At 45.2% G+C, this 23,868-nt stretch overlaps 1 protein-coding gene across 1 annotated transcript in view; it reads right to left on the bottom strand.

Moving 5' to 3' along the window:
- Nucleotides 1-1,030: 1,030 nt before the first annotated feature.
- The window catches only part of LOC135539643 (neuroendocrine convertase 1-like), a 36,790-nt gene continuing 13,952 nt past the window's right edge, over nt 1,031-23,868 (bottom strand). The window contains exons 7-14 of the mRNA XM_064965657.1: nt 22,953-23,125; nt 22,509-22,721; nt 22,265-22,365; nt 21,900-22,133; nt 14,167-14,324; nt 6,622-6,755; nt 6,278-6,439; nt 1,031-5,621 (exon numbers count right to left, since the gene is read on the bottom strand). Of these exons, the coding sequence (XP_064821729.1) occupies nt 5,196-5,621; nt 6,278-6,439; nt 6,622-6,755; nt 14,167-14,324; nt 21,900-22,133; nt 22,265-22,365; nt 22,509-22,721; nt 22,953-23,125 (1,601 nt within the window). The 3' untranslated portion in view covers nt 1,031-5,195. The remainder of the gene's footprint in view (nt 5,622-6,277; nt 6,440-6,621; nt 6,756-14,166; nt 14,325-21,899; nt 22,134-22,264; nt 22,366-22,508; nt 22,722-22,952; nt 23,126-23,868) is intronic.

Below are 23,868 nucleotides of genomic sequence, written 5' to 3'. Positions count from 1 at the left end.
ACACTCGCATTAACATCTGCTAACCATGTGTATGTGACAAATACATTTGATTTGATTTTGATTTGATATTAGCAACTGGGACTGAGTAGCAGGCAGTTTACTCTGGGCACCTCTGGGCACCTTATTCATCCAAGCTACTCAATACTGCACCCTGCTATAAGAAGTTAAACAAGGAGAACTACACCGTATTTATCCCACAACAGTTCTACTTTTTCTTCAAGTGCACAGACATACTGTATCTCTACAGTTAAGGATTGATGAGTAATGTGTTTGTGTATTGTTCAGTGCCTATAGGTTGAACATTACTTCAAGTTACTTATATAAAAACGTATATAAATTAATTCATGTTTTGAAAAGTAAAAAAAGGCTATTACCTTTTGCACCCATCTCTCATCTACTGTACCAATTTGAAAATACAGGATAGGTGGAAGTGATGTGGTGCTAGGAGTATGCTTTCACCCGTCCAGTTGTGTTGGAACTGTAATATACTGGTTGGCTGCGTTGAAAAAGGGTAACTATTCATTTTTGGCAGATTTCTCCCAATGGTTTAGCGTTCACTGTTTCTCCCCCCCACTGTATACTGTTGTGTTTTTAGCCACAAGGTGGTGGTATTTAACATGAAATTGGCATATGACATGACTAGGAATTTCAAATGACAAAGTATGACATGGGCCAACCTAGTCCTCAGGAACCCCCAGCCATTGCACATATTTGTTCTATTCCAATATCCATATTCACAGCAATTAATCAGTGATGGAACTCAAAATGTTCTAAGCAAGGCCAGAAGAAAGAATAGCTTGTTTGGAAAGGTAATATGACCTGAAATGTCTACACTATATGAACTGAAATGTCCATATGAACTGAAATGTCCATATGAACAGAAATGTCCATATGAACTGAAATGTCTATATGAACTGAAATGTCTATATGAACTGAAATGTCGATGAACTCAGATGTCCATATGAACAGAAATGGCCATATGAACTCAAGTGGCAGATCAGTCACAATCCCAACAACTCAGACACACTCACAAAGTCACTTTGCAGTTTATTACGATAAATCTAATTTTGTACATCCATACAGAATATTTCAGCTTTTGTAAACAATTTTGGACAGAAGCATCGATTTAAATCCAAAATATAAACAAACATTACAACAACACTGGCTACATTGAAAGATGTATAATTATAGGATGCATGTAAACTGTTCTTCATCTGTCATCTCAATCTTTCACCTTGTTTGGCAGAGAGCAGGGCTAGAGCCAATACCATAGAAAATAGGGACTACTTAACACTGTAATGTATGGGGCTCTACATACATAGGGAAACATCACATTCATAGCAGTTCATTACACTGTCATAAGCACTACATACGCATTTATACATGTAAATGTCAACTAAGACTAACAACCGCAAGTTGACATAAGATATGCAGTGACATCTACCGACCTGCAGTTGAGAGCATAAATGTGAACGTTTATGTAGGGCATATGAAGGTATAATATATAGCTTATAAATGTGTTATAGTCTTTTAGTGTAAAGCTCCTACATTAAATTATTACCAGTATACAGTTTACTAAAGTATACTTGGATTGAATGATGATAGGTCCACTAATACCAAAGAGTAGAAATGTAGAAATGAAGATATCCAATGCGCTGCATGTAACTAGGTAGTTGTGTCATGAGTTTGTAAATGAAGCAACGACATCCAAGCCTGTTTTATAATCACCCAAACACAGAAAAGCTATTTTTCTTCGGCAGCACAACAGTTTGGCAATGTTCATTTCTATTCATAATTCCATGTATTTTGTTTTAATTTAAACCTAGAATTTAACTGAAAATGTCAAGTAAAACCACTTGCAATATAAACGGAATGAATTAAGGGATTTATATATACGTATATAATTTTTTATAAACTGATGAATTTCTAGAAAAATATTTCATTTAATGCAGCGTTGTACTTTGAATCTAAAATAAATCAAATTACACAACATGTGTAGTATATATATATGTATATAGTTATACTGTATATATAGATATATATTTGAAACGTTTCCTTTTAGAGTTATTTTATATTGTCAGTTTAAATAATTATTCAAATGGTTTCAACATGACCAATTTGCAAAAGCTTTAATCATATTCATTATATCTATAGATCTCGAGGGTCGAATAACCTCAATAAGAATTACTCAACCAATTGGTTCTTGGTCATTTATTGTCCCCATTTCTTGTTCTTTCTTTTTTTTCTATTATAAAAGAAAACCGCAAAGAAGTGAACTTTACTACACATTTTTTCTCAATAGAACAGCATAAAAAAGTTTTCAGTTTGAAACAGAAAGGGGACAGAAAGGGGACTGCATTTTTTTTATGCATAATAAAGTATCGGAATCCTAAATTGAAATTGTGAATATACCTCAAAATTACATTCCCCAAATCAGGATTTGGGGCTGAGATACAGTAGCACAGTGAGTCTACTCTTGCAAAAAAAAACTAATATATGCCAAAATAAATATGTCAAAATATAAATATTAAATACAGATTTCATATTTGGAGTTTAGAGAGGTGGTTAGTTTAGAGGTCAAGTATATTTATACTGAACAAAAACACAAACGCAACATATATTGTTGGTCCCATGTTTCATGAGCTGAAATATATGATCCCAGACATTTTCCATACGCACAAAAAGCTTATTTCTCTCAAGTTTTGTGCACACATTTTTTTTTTTACATCCCTGTTAGTGAGCCTTTCCAATATAATCCATCCAGCTCACAGGTGAGGCATATCAAGAAGCTGATTAAACAGCATGATCATTACACAGGTGCACCTTCTGCTGGGGACAATAAAAGTCGACTCTAAAATGTGCAGTTGTCACACAACACAATGCCACAGATTTCTCAAGTTTTGAGGGAGCATGCAATTGGCATGCTAACTGCAGGATTGTCCAACAGAGCTGTTTCCAGAGAATGTAATGTTAATTTCTTTACCATAAGCTCCAACGTCGTTTTAGCGAATTTGGCAGTACGTCCAACCGGCATCACAACCGCAGACCACATTTAACTACGCCAGCCCAGGACCTCCACATCTTCACCTGCAAGATTGTCTGAGACCAGCCGCCCAGACAGCTGATGAAACTGTGGGTTTGCACAACCAAAGAAATTTCTGCACAAACTGTCAGAAACAGTCTCAGGGAAGCTCATCTGTGTACCCGTCGTCCTCACTAGTGTCTTGACCTGACTGCAGTTTGGCGTTGTAACCGACTTCAGTGAGCAAATGCTCACCTTCGATGGCCACTGGCACGCTGGAGAAGTATGCTCTTCACAGATGAATGCTGGTTTTAACTGTACAAAGCAGATGGCAGACAGCATGTATGGTGCCGTGTGGGTGAGCGGTTTGCTGATGTCAACCTAGTGGACAGAGTGCCTCATGGTGGCAGTGGGGTTATGGTGTGTGCAGTTTGGCAATTTGAATGCAGAGATACCATGACGAGATGCTGAAGCCCACTGTCATGTCATGTCATTCATCAGCTGCCATCACTTCATATTTCAGCATGATAATGCATAGCCCCATGTCGCAGGGATCTGTACACAGATGGAAGCTGAACATGTCCCAGTTCCTTCATGGCCTGCATACTCACCAGACATGCCACCCATGAGCATGTTTGGGATGCTCTGGATCGAAGTGTACGACAGCGTGTTCCAGTTCCCGCCAATGTCCAGCAATTTAGCACAGCCATTGAAGAGAATCGGGACAATATTCCACAGGCCACAATCAGCAGCCTGATCAACTATGCGAAGGAGATGTGTCGCGCTGCATGAGGTAAATGGTGGTCACACCAGATACGGACTGGATTTCTGATCCACGCCCCTACCTTTTTTTATGTATCTATGACCAACCGATGCATATCTGTATTTCCAGTCATGTGAAATCCATAGATTAGGGCCTAAGGAATTTATTTCAATTGACTGATTTACTTATATGAACTGTAACTCAGTAAAATCATTGAAATTTTTGCATGTTGCGCTTATATTTTTGTTCAGTGTAAAAACAACATTACATTCATTGTCTTTGTATAATATATAGATAATAGTGTCAGTCATAATACAATTATGAACTTGAAATTCTAAAGGTACTGTACATAGCATGCTCAAGCAGGTAGTGCCGTGAAGGGAGAAGAGCCCTGTGTCCCAAAAGTCTTAAAAACATCCTTTCCTCATCTCTTTCTCCTTCTCTTGTCTCCTTACTTTCAATACGACTGACAGGTAAAGGTGGCAAATAGAGCAGCATTTCCCCTATATGCATTTAGCAGCGCAGTGGCTATGTTTTGAATTAATTTGGAATTGAGGGATACAGCTGGGTCTACAAAACAGATGTCGTGGTGCCTGGACACATCCTGACATCAGACCACTTTTGAGGGCTGAAAACATCGGCTGAACGTTGACTTTGATGTTAACTGTCACTTTAAGACTATTGAATAGATGGCTGGAGGAGGGGTGGAATGCAATCCCAGATTCATTTAAATACGCTACAGGGGTTCCCTTTCCTTGTCTCCTTTCCTTCCTGCATATTGATCTGAAAAGACTGAAGCAATATGACAGAGATCTATGGTCTATGGGTTAGCTAGACTTCAATACACCAGGAGGAGGGGTGAGGAGGAGGAAAGGAAGGAGGAGGAGGAAAGGAAGCCACTTGTGGGTATTGAGATGCAACCGACTTACAACTAACTGTACAGAATGAAAGACAAAACTACATACAGACAGACAGGCTAGAATGCTGCAAGAAAAGAAAAGTAGCGTTTTGGAAAAATAACATCACAATTGGCTGGAAGAGTTTCTATCTGGCGTTCACTCTCCCCCTCCCTCACTTTCTCCTTCCATGCCCAGCTCCCACCTCCTCACATTTTCTCTCTCACCCCTTACCCCATGGGTGGCCAATCTTGACCAAGGAGAATGGCAGGGCTGTGCAGACTCTAGCCCAGCACTTACACACCTGATTCACCTACCGGTAGTCAACGAAGGAGGTCTTCAATGTAGACCGTGTTTAGTTAAATCGGGTGTGTTCACTTGGCCCCGAATCCTAACTTGACTCAAGTTGGGATTCGGGGGGCCGGATCTGTTAAGCTAGAACAAAAGCCTACACACACTGCAGGACTGGAGTTCCGCCCTTGCCTTACCCACTCTCCTCCCATATCCTCCCTCCTCACTGCCTGTCGTCAGAGAACATGTCGAAGAGCGCCTGGAGCAGTCGGTCATCTCTGTGCCTGTAGGGCTTGGTGCTATAAAAGCCGTCACTGTAGTCGCTATACAGGCTGTTGTCCTGCCCACCCTGCTGGTACTGGTTGATCCTGTCCAGGGCCTGGTACAGCTTCTGTGGAGCGACATGAGGGCCTGCTCTCCATGGAAGGGAGGGGGCCCTGCCCGTGTGCTGCTCTCCCCAGCTAGAGGCCTTGGCTGGGGACTGGGACAGGGCAGCTGGGGTCTGTCTGTTGAAGGCCGTCTGGAGGAGACGCAGAAGGGCCAGGGAGGGGGGGAAGGAGGAGGGGCTTGTCTCCTTCCTCTCAGGGGTGGCAGGAGGAGGGGGCTGGGTCTTCTGTGGTGGGTGAACCTCAGCCTGGGTGGGCAGCTCCTATATGACAGGGAGAAGGACGAACAGAACTTCAGAAAATGGTTTAGAGGTAGCTTCTACCTAGGAGTTGATTTAACTCCTCAGTTCTGCACTTTTTCAGTGGATAAGGTCAGTAAGCCACACAGAATTCAATTTCTGGTCAGTCAACAGACAATACACACACACACACACACACACTATTTATCCCTTATTTTACCAGGTAAGTTGATTGAGAATTCTCATTTACGCAACAACCTGGGAAATAGTTGGAGGGGATGATTAGGTGGCCATGATGGTACAGTATGAAGACCAGATTGGAAATGTAGCCAGGACGCTGGGGTAAACACTCCTACTCTTACAAATAAGTGGCATAGGATCTTTAGTGACCACAGAGAGTCAGGAAACCTGTTTAACGTCCCCAATCACTGCCCTGGGGCATTGGGATATTTTTTGGGACCAGAGAAAAGGGTGCCCCCTACTGGCCCTCCAACACCACTTCCAGCAGCACCTGGTCTCCCATCCAGGGACTGACCAGGACCAATCCTGCTTAGCTTCAGAAGCAAGCCAGCAGTGGGCTGCAGGGTGGTATGCTGCTGTATGTAAAAATGGTATGCTTCTGGAGATAATAAATAGGAGGTTAAAAAGATGTGAATTGCCACTTTAATTATCAAACTCACCTCTATCATGTCATCCATGTGCTCCACTCCTCTACGGTCATTCTGGACAGCGTTGTAGGGGACGTACACTCTGGGTTTCTTCATGTGCTCAGGCTTTTCTGACGTGCCGTGGAGAATAAGCTTCCAGCTTAGGATCTGACCTTCGTTCTCCATTCGCCCCGACTGACAGAGGGAAATTGAAAAAGAGTGTAAAAATCACCCTGTTTAGACACCATGTTGATGCAATTACCAGCTACATTTTCTATGTGGTTCGAAATTTGTTGGAAAATACTGGATTGGAAATATCCCTTAAAATATATGAAACTTGTGAAACAGCCAAAGTGTTCTCCAGCCCTGGGACTCACTGTGTCAGTGATCTTAAGTGTCCAGGTGCCAGTGGGGTCCTCTCCCCATGTGTGAACTGACATGAAGTCCCAGTTCCTAAAGCCATTAGATGACGTGTCCCTCTCTCTCTCCGCCAGCAGGACTGTGCTGGTGCCTAATGGGAGAAAATAATGTACAATATAGAGTTGTTTAACTCCAGTTTTCAATATAATTGCTCACATTTACATAAGTATTCAGACCCTTTACTCAATACTTTTTTGAAGCACATTTTGGCAACAATTACAACCTCGAGTCATCTTGGGTATGATGCGACAAGCTGTCACACCTATATTTTGGGGAGTTTATCCCATTATTCTCTGCAGATCCTCTCAACCTCTGTCAGGTTGGATGGGGAGCATCGCTATTTTCAGGTCTCTCCAGAGATGTTCGATTGGGTTCAACTCCAGGCTCTGGCTGGGCCACTCAAGGACATTTAGAGACTTGTCTCGAAGCCACTCCTGTGTTGTCTCAGCTGTTTGCTTAGGGTCGTTGTCAAATCAAATCTAATTTTATTTGTCACATACACATGGTTAGCAGATGTTAATGCGAGTGTAGCGAAATGCTTCTGCTTCTAGTTCCGACAATGCAGTAATAACCAACAAGTAATCTAACCTTACAATTTCACAACAACTACCTTATACACACAAGTGTAAAGGGATGAAGAATATGGACATACAGATATATGAATGAGTGATGGTACAGAATGGCATAGGCAAGATGCAGTAGATGGTATCGAGTACAGTATATACGTATGAGATGAGTAATACAGGGTATGTAAACATATAAAAGTGGCATTGTTTAAAGTGGCTAGTAATACATGTATTACATAAAGATGGCAAGATGCAGTAGATGGTATAGAGTACAGTATATACATATGAGATGACTAATGTAGGGTATGTAAACATTATATTAAGTGGCATTGTTTAAAGTGGCTACTGATACATTTTTTACATCAATTTTCCTGGCTGGAGTTGAGTCAGGATGTTTGGCAGCAGCCACTCAATGTTAGTAAAGCTGTTTTTCAGTCTCTCGGTCGCTACTTCGATGCACCTTTACTGACCTCGCCTTCTGGATGATAGCGGGGTGAACAGGCAGTGGCTCGGGTGGTTGTTGTCCTTGATGATCTTTATGGCCTTCCTGTGACATCGGGTGGTGTGGGTGTCCTGGAGGGCAGGTAGTTTTCCCCGGTGATGTGTTGTGCAGACCTCATGGCCCTCTGGAGAGCCTTACGGTTGTGGGCGGAGCAGTTGCCGTACCAGGCGGTGATACAGCCCGACAGGATGCTCTCGATTGTGCATCTGTAAAAGTTTGTGTGCTTTTGGTGACAAGCCAAATTTCTTCAGCCTCCTGAAGTTGGTCCACGCTGTCTGTGTGGACCAATTCAGTTTGTCCGTGATGTGTACACCGAGGAACTTAAAACTTACTACCCTCTCCACTACTGTCCCGTCGATGTGGATAGGGGGGTGTTCCCTCTGCTGTTTCCTGAAGTCCACGATCATCTCCTTTTGTTTTGTTGATGTTGAGTGTGAGGTTATTTTCCTGACACCACACTCCGAGGGCCCTCACCTCCTCCGTCTCGTCGTTGTTGGTAATCAAGCCTACGACTGTAGTGTCGTCTGCAAACTTGATGATTGAGTTGGAGGCGTCCATGGCCATGCAGTCGTGGGTGAACAGGGAGTACAGGAGAGGGCTCATAATGCACCCTTGTGGGGCCCCAGTGTTGAGGATCAGTGTGGTGGAGATGTTGTTACCTACCCACACCACCTGGGGGCAGCCCATCAGGAAGTCCAGGACCTAGTTGCACAGGGAGGGGTTGAGACCCAGGGTCTCGAGCTTGATGACGAGTTTGGAGGGTACTATGGTGTTAAATACTGAGCTGTAGTCGATGAACAGCATTCTCACATAGGTATTCCTCTTGTCCAGATGGATTAGGGCAGTGTGCAGTGTGGTTACGATTGCGTCATCTGTGGACCTGTTGGGGCGGTAAGCAAATTGGAGTGGGTCTAGGGTGTCGGAGTAGGAAGTGATGTGGTCCTTGACTAGTCTCTCAAAGAACTTCATGATGATGGAAGTGAGTGCTATGGGGCGGTAGTCGTTTAGCTCAGTTACCTTAGCTTTCTTGGGAACAGGAACAATGGTGGCCCTCTTGAAGCATGTGGAAACAGCAGACTGGGATAAGGATTGATTGAATATGTCCGTAAACACATCAGCCAGCTGGTCTGCGCATGCTCTGAGGACGTGGCTGGGGATGCCGTCTGGGCCTGCAGCCTTGCCAGGGTTAACACGTTTCAATGTTTTACTCACATCGGCTGCAGTGAAGGAGAGTCCACAGGTTTTGGTAGCGGGCCGCGTCAGTGGCACTGTATTGTTCTCAAAGCGAGCAAAGAAGTTGTTTAGTCTGTCTGGGAGCAAGACATCCTGGTCCCCGACGGGGCTGGCTTTCTTTTTGTAATCCATGATTGACTGTAGACCCTGCCACATATCTATTGTGTCTGAGCCGTTGTATTGCGACTCTACTTTGTCTCTATACTGACGCTTAGTTTGTTTGATTGCCCTACGGAGGGAATAGCTACACTGTTTGTATTCGGTCACGTTTCTGGTCACCTTGCTCTGGTTAAAAGCAATGGTTCGCGCTTTCAGTTTCGTGCGAATGCTGCCATCAATCCACAGTGTCTGGTTTGGGTAGGTTGTAATAGTTGCTGTGGGTACGACATCACCGATGCACTTGCTAATAAACTCGCTCACCGAATCAGCTTATTCATCAATGTTGTTGTTTGACGCAATGCGGAACATATCCCAGTCCACGTGATCGAAGAAATCTTGAGTGTGGAATCAGATTGGTCGGGCCAGCGTTGAACAGACCTGAGCGCGGGAGCTTCCTGTTTTAGTCTCCATCTATAGGCTGGAAGCAACAAAATGGAGTCGTGGTCAGTTTTTCCGAAAGGAGGGCGCAGGAGGGCCTTATATGCGTCGCGGATTTTAGAATAACAACGATCCATGGTTTTACCAGCCCTGGTAGCACAATCGATATGCTGATAGAATTTAAGGAGTCTTTTCAGATGAGCCTTGTTAAAATCCCCAGCTACAATGAATGCAGCCTCAGGATATGTGGTTTCCAGTTTACATAGAATCAAATAAAGTCAGTTCAGGGCCATCGATGTGTCTGCTTGGGGGGGAATATATGCGTCTGTGATTATAATCGAAGAGAATTCTCTTGGTAGATAATGCGGTCGACATTTGATTGTGAGGAATTCTAAGTCAGGTGAACAGAAGGACTTGAGTTCCTGTATGTTGTTATGATCACACCACGTCTCGTTAATCATAAGGCACCCCCCCCCCCCGCCCCTGTTCTTACCAGAAAGATGCTTGTGTCTGTCGGCACGATAAGTGAAGAAACCAGCTGGCTGTACCGACTGATAGCGTGTCTTGAGTGAGCCATGTTTCCGTGAAGCAAAGAACGTTACAGTCTCTTATGTCTCTCTGGAATGCTACCCTTGCTCGGATTTCATCAACCTTGTTGTCAAGAGACTGGACATTGGCGAGTAGTATGCTCAGGAACGTCGTGCGATGTGCCCGTCTCCGGAGCCTGACCAGAAGACCGCTTCGTCTGCCCCTTTTACGGCATCGTTGTTTTGGTTCGCCGGCTGGGATCCGATCTATTGTCCTGGGTGGTGGGCAAAACACAGGATCCGCTTCGGGAAAGTCGTATTCCTGGTTGTAATGATGGTACGTTGACGTTGCTCTTATATCCAGTAGTTCCTCCCGACTGTATGTAATAAAACCTAAGATTACCTTGTGTCCCAATGTAAGAAATAACACGTAAAAAAAACAAAATACGGCATAGTTTCCTAGGAACACGAAGCGAGGCGGCCATCTCGGTGCCGGAAGTTAATCCTGTTGTCCTGTTGCAAGGTGAACCTTTGCCCCAGTCTCATGTCCTGAGTGCTCTGGAGCAGGTTTTCCTCAAGGATCTCTCTGTACTTTGCTCCCTTCATCTTTCTCTCAATCCTGACTAGTCTCACAATCCCTAACGCTGAAATACATCCACACAACATGATGCTGTTACCACCATGCTTCACCGTAGGGATTGTGCCAAGGTTCCTCCAGACGTGACGCTTAGCATTCAGGCCAGAGAGTTCAATCTTGGTTTCATCAGACCAGAGAATTTGGAGTCCTTTAGGTGCCTTTTGGCAAACTCCAAGCTGGCTGTCATGTGTCTTTTACTGAGGAGTGGCTTCCATCTGGATACTCTACCATAAAGGCCTGTTTGGTGGATTGAGGCAGAGATGGGAGAACCTTCCAGAAGGACAACCATCTCCACAGAGGAACTCTGGAGCTCTGTCAGAGTGACCATCGGGTTCTTGGTCACCTCCCTGACCAAGGCCCTTCTCCCCCGATTGCTCAGTTTGGCCGGGCGGCCAGCTCTAGGAAGAGTCTTAGTGGTTCCAAACTTCTTCCATTTAAGAATGGATGTGGTCACTGTTTTCTTGGGGACCTTCAATGCTGCAGAATTGTTTTGGTACCCTTCCCAGATCTGTGCCTAGACATAATCCCGTCTCGGTGTCTCAGACCAATTTCTTCGAACTCATGGCTTGGTTTTTGGTCTGACATGCACCGTCAAGTGTGGAACCTTATATAGACAGGTGTGTGCCTTTCAAAATCATGTCCAATCAATTGAATTTACCACAGGTGGTAAATCAAGTTGTAGAAATATCTCAAGGATGTTCAATGGAAACAGGATGCACCTGAGCTCAATTTTGAGTCTCATAGCAAAGGGTATGAATACTTATGAAAATAAGGTATTTCTGTTTTTTTATTTTTAATACATTTGCAAAAATGTCTATAAACCTGTTTTCGCTTTGTCATTATGGGGTATTGTGTTTCAGATTAATAAGGATTTGGGGTGTGAGACTCTGTGGCTTGTAGGCCTCTCCATGTCTCACACCCACGTGAAATTTGGTGGAGGATCGGTAATGATCTGGGGGTGCTCTACAAGGCTGGTATCAGGCAGATTTGTCTTTGTGAAGTGCACCAGTCCCTCCTGCATCAAAGCACCCCCACAACATGATGCTGCCAGCCCAGTTCTTCACAGTTGGGATGGTGTTCTTTGGCTTGCAAGCCTCCACCTTTTTCCTCCAAACATAACGATCGTCATTATGGCCAAACAGTTCTATTTTTATTTCATCAGACCAGAGGACATTTCTCCAAAAAGTAAGATCTTTGTCCCCATGTGCAGTTGCAAACCGTAGTCTTCCTTTTTTATGGCTTCTTCCTTGCTGAGTGCCCTATCAGGTTATGTCGATATAGGACTTGTTTTACTGTGGATATAGATACTTTTGTACCTGTTTCCTCCAGCATTTTCACAAGGTCCTTTGCTGTCGTTCTGGGATTGATTTGCACTTTTTGCACCAAAGTACGTTCACCTCTAGGAGACAGAACGTGTCTCCTTTCTGAGCAGTAGGACAGCTGTGTGGTCTCATGGTGTTTATACTTGCATAGTATTGTTTGTACAGATGAATGTGGTACCATCGGGTGTTTGGAAATTGATCCCAAGGCTGAACCATGCTCTTGGAGGTCTACACATTTTTTTCTGAGGTCTTGGCTGATTTCTTTTGATTTTCCCATGATGTCAAGCAAATAGGCACTGAGTTTGAAGGTAGGCCTTGAAATACATCCACAGGTACACCCCCAATTGACTCAAATGATGTCAATTAGCCAATCAGAAGTTTCTAAAGCCATGACATAATTTTATGGAATTTTCCAAGCTGTTTAAAGGCAGTCAACTTAGTGTATTCAAACTTCTGACCCACTGGAATTGTGATACAGTGAATTATAAGTGAAATAATCTGTCTGTAAACAATTGTTGGAAAAATGTCTTGTGTCATGCACAAAGTGGATGTCCTAACCGACTTGCCAAAACTATCGTTTGTTAACAACAAATTTGTGGAGTGGTTGAAAAACGAGTTTTCATGACTCCAACCTAAGTGTATGTAAACTTCCGACTTCAACTATACATATAAATAGTAGCCCAGAGAAACGGATTATTTTGGAGTGGTCTCTTATTTTTTTTCCAGAGCTTTATATATATATATATATATATATATATATATGTATATATATACATACATATACAGTACCAGTAAAAAGTTTGGACAACTCAGGGGTTTTTCCAGGGCTTTTCTTTATTTTTACTATTTTCTACATTTTAGAATAATAGTGGAAACATCAAAACAATTCAATAAATGTAAATAACACATATGGAATCATGTAGTAACCAAGAAAGTGTTAAACAATTCAAAAAAATGTTTTATATTTGAGATTCTTCAAAGTAGCCACCCTTTGCCTTGATGACAGCTTTGCACACTCTTAGCATTTTCTCAACCAACGTCATGAGGTCGTCACCTGGAATGTATTTCAATTAACAGGAGTGCCTTGTTAAAAGTTAATTTGTGGAATTTATGTCCTTCTTAATGAATGTTTGAGCAAATCAGTTGTGTTTTGACAACGTATACAGAAGATAGCCCTATTTGGTAAAAGACCTAGTCCATATTATGGCAAGGACAGCTCAAATAAGCAAAGAGAAATTACAGTCCATCATTACTTTAAGACTTTGAAAGTTTCTCCAAGTGCAGTCCCAAAAAACCTCAAGCGATATGATGAAACTGGCTCATGAGGACTGCCACAGGAAAGGAAGACCCAGAGTTACCTCTGCAGCAGAGGATAAGTTCATTACAGTTATCAGCCTCAGAAATTGCAGCCCAAATAAATGTTTCACAGAGTTCAAGTAAAAGACACACCACAACATCTACTGTTCAGATAAGACTGTGTGAATCAGGCCTTCATGGCGAATTGCTGCAAAGAGACTTACTTGGGCCAAGAAACACGATGGACACAATATACATTATACCAGTGGAAATCTGTCCTTTAGTCTGATGAGTCTAAATTGGAGATATTTTGGTTCCAATTCCTGTGTCTTTGTGAGAGGCAGATTAGGTGATCTCCGCATGTGTGGTTCCCACCGTGAAGCATGGAGGAGGAGGTGTGGGTGTGCTTTGCTGGTGACACTGTCTGTGATTTATTTAGAATTCAAGGCACACATAACCAGCATGGCTACCACAGAATTCTGCAGCGATACGCTGTAATCTGCCAACAAGTGCTCAGCATATGTGGGAACTCCTTCACCTGGAATGCTTTTCTAACAAGACTGTTAGAAAAATAATTCCAGGTGAAGCTGTTTGAGAGAATGCCAAGAGTGTGCAAAGCTGTCATCAAGGCAAAGGGTGGCTACTGTGAAGAAACTCAAATATAAAATATATTTTGATTTGAATAACACTTTTTTGGTTACTACATGGTTGCAAATGTGTTATTTCATAGTTTTGATATCTTCATTATTTTACTACAATGTAGAAAAAAGTTAAAAAATAAAGAAAACCCCTTGAATGACAGGTGTGTCCAAACTTTTGACTGGTACTGTATACATATAGATTTTGTGTGTGCATGCGTGCATGTGCGTGTGTCTCACGAACCTGATGGGGAAGTGAGTTTGATATGTAGGTCTCCTCGCCTGGTGTACTCGATGCTGGCCTCCACTTGCACATGCTCCAGTGAGAGGACAGCGTTGTTCTGGCCGGCACAGGCCTTGGTGGGGATCTCAATGGTGATCTCCCCTGCTGCTTTCAATGCCCTGGCAGAAAGACACAGCACAGAGAAATCAGTACTGTGGTTGCAACACAGCACAACATACCAAACCTTTGGCTTATCATATAATGGTCATTATTCATATATTAACGAATACAGTCAAACACAACAAGCTGGCATACAGGACTGGAGGAAAGGGGCTGCAGACCAGTGAGCAATGACACAAGTGGAGTCTTAAATCCTCCTGAGATGCTGAGATGGCATGATTATGATGGCCTAGGTAAAGGGGAAACTGGGTGTCAATGCCACTGAGTCGCTTAACCCAAGCTGCCTGGCATAGGGACATCATCAATAATTGAGTTGTTAGCTAGAGATGATAGCAAACTTAAATGATGCATTTGGTATTTTAGAATTGGCAGTTATATGGTCCCTCATACTGACAGTAGTCTACGGGCCAGGGAATTCTTTAAACAGCCATTACTAACTTTTTATTCACTAACCACAAATCAATGGGCCAGATTGGGAAACTGTTTCATGTCATTTTTGTAGAATATATAGTACTTTCAAAAAACATATTTTAACATGTTAAATCATCATGATGATGCAAAGCGCATCATCGTGATGATATCGCAAGTTACATTTCATTTTTTGAAAGTCCTGTATATTGATAGCTTGATTGCTGACATGCAAAACATTTCGGGACTGTATCACCAGTGGGCCAATGAAACAAATACCAAAAGATAGTTGCAGATTATTCATTTAAAGGCCCAGTGCATTAAAAAACATGATTTTCTATGCTTTATATATATTTCCACACTGAGGATGGAATAATACTGTGAAATTGTGAAAGTTATGATATTGCCCTTTGGTGGGGTGGAGTTTTGGCCGGCCTAGTGACATCACCAGGCGGTAAATTAGTTAATAGACCAATAAGAAAGAGAGTTCCAAACCTCCTTGACAATAACAGCTAGTTTGCAGTTTCCCCCTCCCCACTGTCCTAGAAAAATTCTTGCTTGATAAATGTATCTTTGCAAAGAAGCTATTTCTGTTTATTTTTGTCATGTCTTATTATGTCTGTTCCTGTCCTTTCTCTTCACTCTGTCTCTCTCTGCTGGTCTTATTAGGTTACCTTCTCTTTCTCTCCTTCTCCAGCTGTTCCTCATCTCCCCTAACTAGCTCATTCATCCTTTCATCACCTGTTCAGATTTTTTCCCTCTGATTAGGTCTCTATTTCTCTCTCTGTTCCTGCACTACATGTCCTGGGGCAGTGGTCATCAGTACCTAGTGGATTGGGAAAACGGTCCTGAGGATAAAAGTTGGGTTCCTCCGGGACGTGCTGGACCGTTGACTGATCGATGATTTCCTCCGCTGCCGCCAGGTTTCCTCCTCCTAGTGCGCTAAAAACGCTAAAGTGATTTGGGGAAACTGTCATGTCTTATTATGTCTGTTCCTGTCCTTTCTCTTCACTCTGTCTCTCTCTGCTGGTCTTATTAGGTTACCTTCTCTTTCTCTCCTTCTCCAGCTGTTCCTCATCTCCCCTAACTAGCTCATTCACCCTTTCCCCACCTGTTCCCTTTTCCCCCTCTGATTAGGTCTCTATTTCTCTCTCTGTTCCTGCTACTTTCGGTGTCAGATTCTTGTTTGTGTTTTTCCCATGCCAGAAGCAAGCTATCGTCTCGTTTGCTTCCATCCTTGTCCTATCCTGTCGGAGTCTGCCTGGCAGGTGCATCCTGCACTCCCGCTAACGTTCTTTTGTTCCAGCTATTCATCAGAGGGACTTTATGTTTCATTTGTCACCCTCTCTGCGGGTATTCTATTCTGCCATTGACAAGAGGATTTATGCCATTCCTGTTTTTTCATTAAAGAACTCTGTTTCTGTTAAAACCGCTTTTGGGTCTTCACTCAAGTACATAACAGAAGAATCTGACCAAGAATGGACCCAGCGGCTCCGGACCCTTTTCACTCCGCCGTCGAGATCCAGGGAGCGATGCTAGGCAGACACGAGGAGGAATTGTCTGCTACTCGACATGCCGTTCAGACCCTGGCCGTCCAAGTCTCCGACCTCACAAGACAGGTTCACCAACTCCACCTCGATCCACCGCCCACTTCCAGGGTTTCCGAGTCTACGGAGCCCAGGATCAATAACCCGCCGTGTTACTCTGGGGAGCCCACTGAGTGCCGCTCATTCCTCACTCAGTGTGATGTGGTGTTCTCTCTCCAGCCCAACACTTACTCCAGGAGCACAGCCCGCATCGCCTACGTCATTTCTCTCCTTACCAGACGGGCGCGTGAGTGGGGCACGGCAATCTGGGAGGCGAGGGCTGAGTGTATTAACCAGTATCAGGACTTTAAGGAGGAGATGATACGGGTTTTTGACCGTTCTGTTTTTGGGGAGGAGGCTTCCAGGGCCCTGTCTTCCCTATGTCAGGGGAATCGATCCATAACGGATTATTCTATTGAGTTTCGCACTCTCGCTGCCTCTAGTGACTGGAACGAGCCGGCTTTGCTCGCTCGTTTTCTGGAGGGTCTCCTCGCCGAGGTTAAGAATGAGATTCTCTCCCGGGAGGTTCCTTCCAGCCTGGACTCCTTAATAGCTCTCGCTATTCGCATAGAGCGACGGTTTGATCTTCGTCGCCGAGCTCGTGGAAGGGAGCGCGCGTTCTCCGTTGCCCCCCTCTCCGCATCACTGCCACCTGCCACATCACTGCCACCCTCCTCCGCCGGCTCGGATGCTGAGCCTATGCAGCTGGGGGGTATCCGCATCTCGGCCAAAGAGAAGGAACGGAGAATCACCAACCGCCTCTGTCTCTACTGCGGCTCCGCTGGTCATTTTGTCACCTCATGCCCAGTAAAAGCCAGAGCTCATCAGTAAGAGGAGGGCTACTGGTGAGCGCAACTACTCAGGTCTCTCCTTCAAGATCCTGCACTACCTTTCCGGTCCATCTCCGCTGGACCGGTTCATCTGCTTCCTGCAGTGCCTTGATAGACTCTGGGGCGGAGGGCTGTTTTATGGACGAGACCTGGGCTCGGGAACATGACATTCCTCTCAGACAGTTAAGGGATCCCACGGCCTTGTTCGCTTTAGATGGTAGTTCTCTCCCCAAGATTCAGCGTGAAACGCTGCCTTTAACCCTCACTGTCTCTGGTAATCATAGCGAAACCATTTCTTTTTTAATTTTTCGTTCACCTTTTACACCTGTTGTTTTGGGTCATCCCTGGCTAGTTCGCCATAACCCTTCTATTAATTGGTCTAGTAATACTATCCTATCCTGGAATGTTTCTTGTCATGTGACCTGTTTAATGTCTGCTATCCCTCCTGTTTCCTCTGTCTCTTCTTCACAGGAGGAGCCTGGTGATTTGACAGGGGTGCCGGAGGAGTATCACGATCTGCGCACGGTGTTCAGTCGTTCCAAGGCCACTTCTCTCCCTCCACACCGGTCGTATGACTGTAGTATTGATCTCCTTCCGGGAACTACTCCCCCGGGGTAGATTATACTCTCTGTCGGCTCCCGAACGTAAGGCTCTCGAGGATTATTTGTCTGTTTCGCTCGACGCCGGTACCATAGTCTCCTCCTCCTCTCCCGCCGGAGCGGGGTTTTTTTTTGTTCAGAAGAAGGACGGGTCCCTGCGCCCATGCGTGGATTATCGAGGGCTGAATGACATAACAGTTAAGAATCGTTATCCGCTTCCTCTTATGTCTTCAGCCTTCGAGATCCTGCAGGGAGCCAGGTTTTTCACCAAATTGGACCTTCGTAACGCCTACCATCTCGTGCGCATCAGGGAGGGGGACGAGTGGAAGACGGCGTTTAACACTCCGTTAGGGCACTTTGAATACCGGGTTCTTCCTTTCGGCCTCGTTAACGCTCCAGCTGTCTTTCAGGCACTAGTTAACGACGTCCTGAGAGACATGCTGAACATTTTTGTTTTCGTTTACATGGACGATATCCTGATTTTTTCACCGTCTCTCTCGATTCATGTTCAGCACGTGCGACGCGTCCTCCAGCGCCTTTTGGAGAACTGTCTTTATGTGAAGGCTGAGAAGTGCACTTTTCATGCCTCCTCTGTCCCTTTTCTCGGTTCCGTTATTTCCGCTGAGGGCATTAAGATGGATCCCGCTAAGGTCCAGGCTGTCATTGATTGGCCCGTTCCTAAGTCACGCGTCGAGCTGCAGCTTCGCAGCTTGGCTTCGCGAATTTCTATCGTCGTTTCATCCGTAATTTCGGTCAGGTGGCAGCTCCCCTCACAGCCCTTACTTCTGTTAAGACGTGCTTTAAGTGGTCCGTTTCCGCCCAGGGAGCTTTTGATCTTCTCAAGAATCGTTTTACATCCGCACCTATTCTTGTTACACCTGACATCTCTAGACAGTTTGTTGTTGAGGTTGACGCGTCAGAGGTGGGCGTGGGAGCCATTCTTTCTCAGCGCTCCCTCTCTGACGGCAAGGTCCATCCTTGCGCGTTTTTTTCTCATTGCTTATCGCCGTCAGAACGTAATTATGATGTTGGTAATCGCGAACTGCTCGCCATCCGCTTAGCCCTAGGCGAATGGCGACAGTGGTTGGAGGGGGCGACCGTTCCTTTTGTCGTTTGGACTGACCATAGGAATCTTGAGTATATCCGTTCAGCCAAACGACTTAATGCGCGTCAGGCTCGTTGGGCTCTGTTTTTCGCTCGTTTCGAGTTCGTTATTTCTTATCGTCCGGGCTCAAAGAACACCAAGCCTGATGCTTTATCTCGTCTCTTCAGTTCTTCTGAGGTCTCCACCGACCCCGAGGGGATTCTCCCTGAGGGGCGTGTTGTCGGGTTGACTGTCTGGGGAATTGAGAGGCAGGTAAAGCAAGCACTCACTCACACTCCGTCGCCGCGAGCTTGTCCTAGGAACCTTCTGTTTGTTCCCGTTCCTACTCGTCTGGCCGTTCTTCAGTGGGCTCACTCTGCCAAGTTAGCCGGCCACCCCGGCGTTCGGGGTACGCTCGCTTCCATTCGCCAGCGTTTCTGGTGGCCCACTCGGGAACGTGACGCGCGTCGATTTGTCGCTGCTTGTTCGGTCTGCGCGCAGACTAAATCTGGGAACTCTCCTCCTGCCGGCCGTCTCAGACCGCTTCCCATTCCCTCTCGACCGTGGTCTCACATCGCTTTAGATTTTATCACCGGACTGCCTTCATCAGCGGGGAAGACAGTTATTCTTACGGTTGTCGATAGATTCTCTAAGGCGGCTCATTTCATTCCTCTCGCTAAGCTCCTTCTGCTAAGGAGACGGCTCAGATCATTATCGAGAATGTTTTCCGAATTCATGGCCTTCCGTCAGACGTCGTTTCGGACAGAGGCCCGCAGTTCACGTCTCAATTTTGGAGGGAGTTTTGCCGTTTGATTGGGGCTTCCGTCAGTCTCTCGTCCGGCTTCCATCCCCAGTCTAACGGTCAAGCCGAACGGGCCAATCAGACTGTTGGTCGCATCTTACGCAGTCTTTCTTTTCGTAACCCTGCGTCTTGGTCAGAACAGCTCCCTGGGCAGAGTACGCCCACAACTCGCTTCCTTCGTCTGCTACCGGTCTATCTCCTTTTCAGAGTAGCCTCGGGTACCAACCTCCGCTGTTCTCTTCTCAGCTCGCCGAGTCCTGCGTTCCCTCCGCTCAGGCTTTTGTCCAGCGTTGCGAGCGCACCTGGAAGGGGGTCAGGTCGGCACTTTGCCGTTATAGGGCGCAGACTGTGAGGGCCGCTAATAAGCGTAGAACCAAGAGTCCTAGATATTGTTGCGGTCAGAGAGTATGGCTCTCCACTCAGAACCTTCCCCTTAAGACAGCTTCTCGCAAGTTGACCCCGCGGTTCATTGGTCCGTTCCGTATTTCTCAAGTCATTAATCCTGTCGCAGTGCGACTTCTTCTCCCGCGATATCTTCGTCGCGTTCACCCGGTCTTCCATGTCTCCTGTGTTAAGCCCGTTCTTCGCGCCCCCGCTCGTCCCTCCCCCCATCCTTGTCGAGGGCGCACCTATCTACAGGGTTCGTAAGATTTTGGACATGCGTCCTCGGGGCCGTGGTCATCAGTACCTAGTGGATTGGGAGGGGTACGGTCCTGAGGAGAGGAGTTGGGTTCCCTCTCGGGACGTGCTGGACCGTTCGCTGATCGATGATTTCCTCCGCTGCCGCCAGGTTTCCTCCTCGAGTGCGCCAGGAGGCGCTCGGTGAGTGGGGGGGGGTACTGTCATGTCTTATTATGTCTGTTCCTGTCCTTTCTCTTCACTCTGTCTCTCTCTGCTGGTCTTATTAGGTTACCTTCTCTTTCTCTCCTTCTCCAGCTGTTCCTCATCTCCCCTAACTAGCTCATTCACCCTTTCCCCACCTGTTCCCTTTTTTCCCTCTGATTAGGTCTCTATTTCTCTCTCTGTTCCTGCTACTTTCGGTGTCAGATTCTCGTTTGTGTTTCCCATGCCAGAAGCAAGCTATCGTCTCGTTTGCTTTCTCCTAGTCCTATCCTGTCGGAGTCTGCCTGGCAGGTGCATCCTGCACTCTACTAACTATCTTTTGTTTGCACCGTGTCCAGTTCATCATATGCTACGTGTGATCAGCTACCACCGTTCCTCTGAGACCCGCACCGACCCAGAGCGACCTGCAGCCTGTCGCCGCTACCCAGCTATTCATCAGAGGGACTTTATGTTTCATTTGTCACCCTCTCTGCGGGTATTCTATTCTGCCATTGACAACGTCGGAAGAGGATCTATGCCATTCCTGTTTTTTCATTAAAAGAACTCTGTTTCTGTTAAAACCGCTTTTGGGTCTTCACTCAAGTACATAACAATTTTTGAACTTTTTAATTGAAAACAATCATAGTAAGGTACTTAATTGTTACCCAGAAAGGATTTGATATTGAGATAAAAAGGGCTGCATTGGACCTTTAAGTGATGTAAACTAATGCCAGGGTAAGGAACCGTATAACCGTAAGCTCTAAAATACCAAACCTATCCTTTAAGATGAAGGTAATTCAGATGATGTAGCCTAGCCTTGGTGGCTAACCTATTGTAGTTAGTGCACTACATGTCCTGAGGCAGTTAATCCAAAAGGAAGGTAAACAAAACATCTGCTCAGATAAAAAAATCCCTTCCTCCGGGAACAGATTTAGTCTGGAGATAAATGTTGACATAGCAATATTACCAGCTAGCCTTAGCTTATCCTAAAGCCTAAAAACCTAAAGTGATTTAACAAATGAAAGATTGCTCCAAAGATTTTTTGAGCCCTCCCTAACAGAAATCTAAGCCGGAATCCCAGCTTTTCTACCAATACGGACCATGTGCACGTACGCACATACACATAAACATGAAATACACAAAAACACACTTGAGCAAACACAAACCTCTAGCTTTCATTTTACTGTTGATATATTGTTCCATATGGGAAACTAGTCAAAAGTAGAGATAGTGTCTTATCAAAGAGCTCTTGATCTGTGTCAATAGAAGAGCCAAAACACAGGGACATCTTAGGACACGGGACTCTGTCCATAAAGGAATTACTGGTACACTATAAGTTTGCTTGCCCACCAGAATTAGTCTGAAGTGAACAATACAACATGTATGTTATGTCAGGAGGATTACATGTTTCTGATCTACTAGACTAGTGCAGTGTATTTGTACCTGGGCTGGAAGGAGTCGTCCCTGACGATGCACTGCTTCTTCTCGGGGACGTGTTTCCAGGTGGCCGGGTCGGCCAGGTCCACCAGGGCCTTAGCGTTGAGCAGACCAAATCCAAAACGACTGTTGACCATCAGGCCTGCCCCGTTCCTCTTCCAGCCGGGATTGTTGGCCAGCGGGTCGAACTCAGAAGTCCACACCACCAAGTGCTGCAGATCCCTCCATGTTAGCTCAGGGCTGGGGGAGGGGTTAGTGGGGATGGACAAATAAGAAATCAGATAGGAAGTCCTGCACACATATTTCATTATGACAGGGAGTCCTAAACACATATTCCATTGACATTGTTTAAGTCAAGATTGTTGCCTCACTTCTGTTCCAGCGCCAGGGCAAATATCCCAGCAGCCAGTGGGGCGGAGGCGGAGGTTCCCGTGTGAGTCTCGGTGCATTCGTTATGCAAATCAGCACTGGTCTGCAGGGACACAGAAGTAAACAAAGAAACCACAGGTACATTAAAGAAAAGTAAAGTTAAAAACACAATGTAGCATAACAAAATGTAGCACAATACCAATCTCCACTATCCAGTGGTGTGGTGTGGAGTTCACTTTAACTCACTATTCTCTGGTCGGTGTAGTCTCCGCTGCTGTAAGCGGTGGCCAAGGTGGAGGAGCACTTCTCAGCGTACCAGGGAGACAGGCCCTGCTGGGAGGCACTGCTGATGGAGATGGTGTAGATGCTGTCCGTGTAGCCGTCACAGTCGCAGTTGTCCCCCTGACGGCCCCCGTTCCCCGATGCCCACACAAAGATGGAGCCCTTCCCGCCTCGGCCCTGATGGGAAGGAGACAGGTGAGGAGTTAGTGATAAGTTTGTTTTTAGTAGCCTTTAGCCTAGGTCCCTTTTCTATCTTCCCTTTTTATCCAATTTCAATGTATTTAGATAGGCCATTTGTTTGGATTTCAGTTTGTTTTGACTGCTTTGTGGGTAAATAATAATTTGAGTCAATTTTACAATGAATATGTTTTTTGAGGGGGTAAAAAAGAGAGGACTGTGGTGTGTTACCTTCTGGATGCCGTACTCAAAGGCTTTTGACGCCAGGCGACCGGGGCCCTCCACTGTCTTGCCATCGTCGTTGGGTCCCCAGCTGGCACTGTAGATGTCCACATGGTCTGGGTTGAAGCCAATAGAACTGGCCTCGATGGCGTCCGTCACGATACCGTCCAACATGCGGATTCCTGCAGGGTCAACATGATGAAAATCGTCAGCAACTAGTTGTTTTTAACTGGAGTTTAAGTATTTTAAGTCATACTTCGAAAGTAGAGTGGTCTTGTGCCCCCAAATATATGTTCTCATTTTAATATTATATATGAGCTGCCTCCTCTGTGGCTATGTTTTAGCCCCCTGAGGAACAGATGCCCAATTGTTGCTCAGTCATTTGGTTAAGTGGTATTGCGTAATCATCCGCTCAAAAAAGTAGGCCACCACCAGGACATCTTCCAGCTGTTGTCTGGGTCCCACAAACCAGCACGCACAGGGCCGGACTACAGCATTTGGAGCCCTGGAGCACCTACCTCTGAGGGGCCCCACCACCCCCCCATTTTTTATATATACAGAAAGAAAAATGTGTAGTTTCACAATGCTTTTCTGCACATTTTTCATGAGGTTAAGAGAAGATGTTGCAGTTTTAAAACAAATTTCCTGCAACTCTACACTTTTTGCCATGGGGCAGAGATAAAATGTAGCAGTTTTAAAGCATATTTCATGCAATTCTACACATATGCTATTTGGGTGCCCCTCGACCTCCGGGACACGTTTAATAATCCGGCACACACACACACACACACACACACACACACACACACACACACACACACACACACACACACACACACACACACACACACACACACACAAATCGCTCAGTTATTGATTGAATTATAGTACATAAAAGATTGTTCTGTAATAAATACATTTATGC

Source organism: Oncorhynchus masou, chromosome 5 (genome assembly GCF_036934945.1).
Source record: "Oncorhynchus masou masou isolate Uvic2021 chromosome 5, UVic_Omas_1.1, whole genome shotgun sequence".
NCBI classification, from domain to species: domain Eukaryota; kingdom Metazoa; phylum Chordata; class Actinopteri; order Salmoniformes; family Salmonidae; genus Oncorhynchus; species Oncorhynchus masou.
The sequence above is the reverse complement of the archived record's forward strand: the minus strand, read 5'-3'. Positions and strand labels throughout refer to the sequence as shown.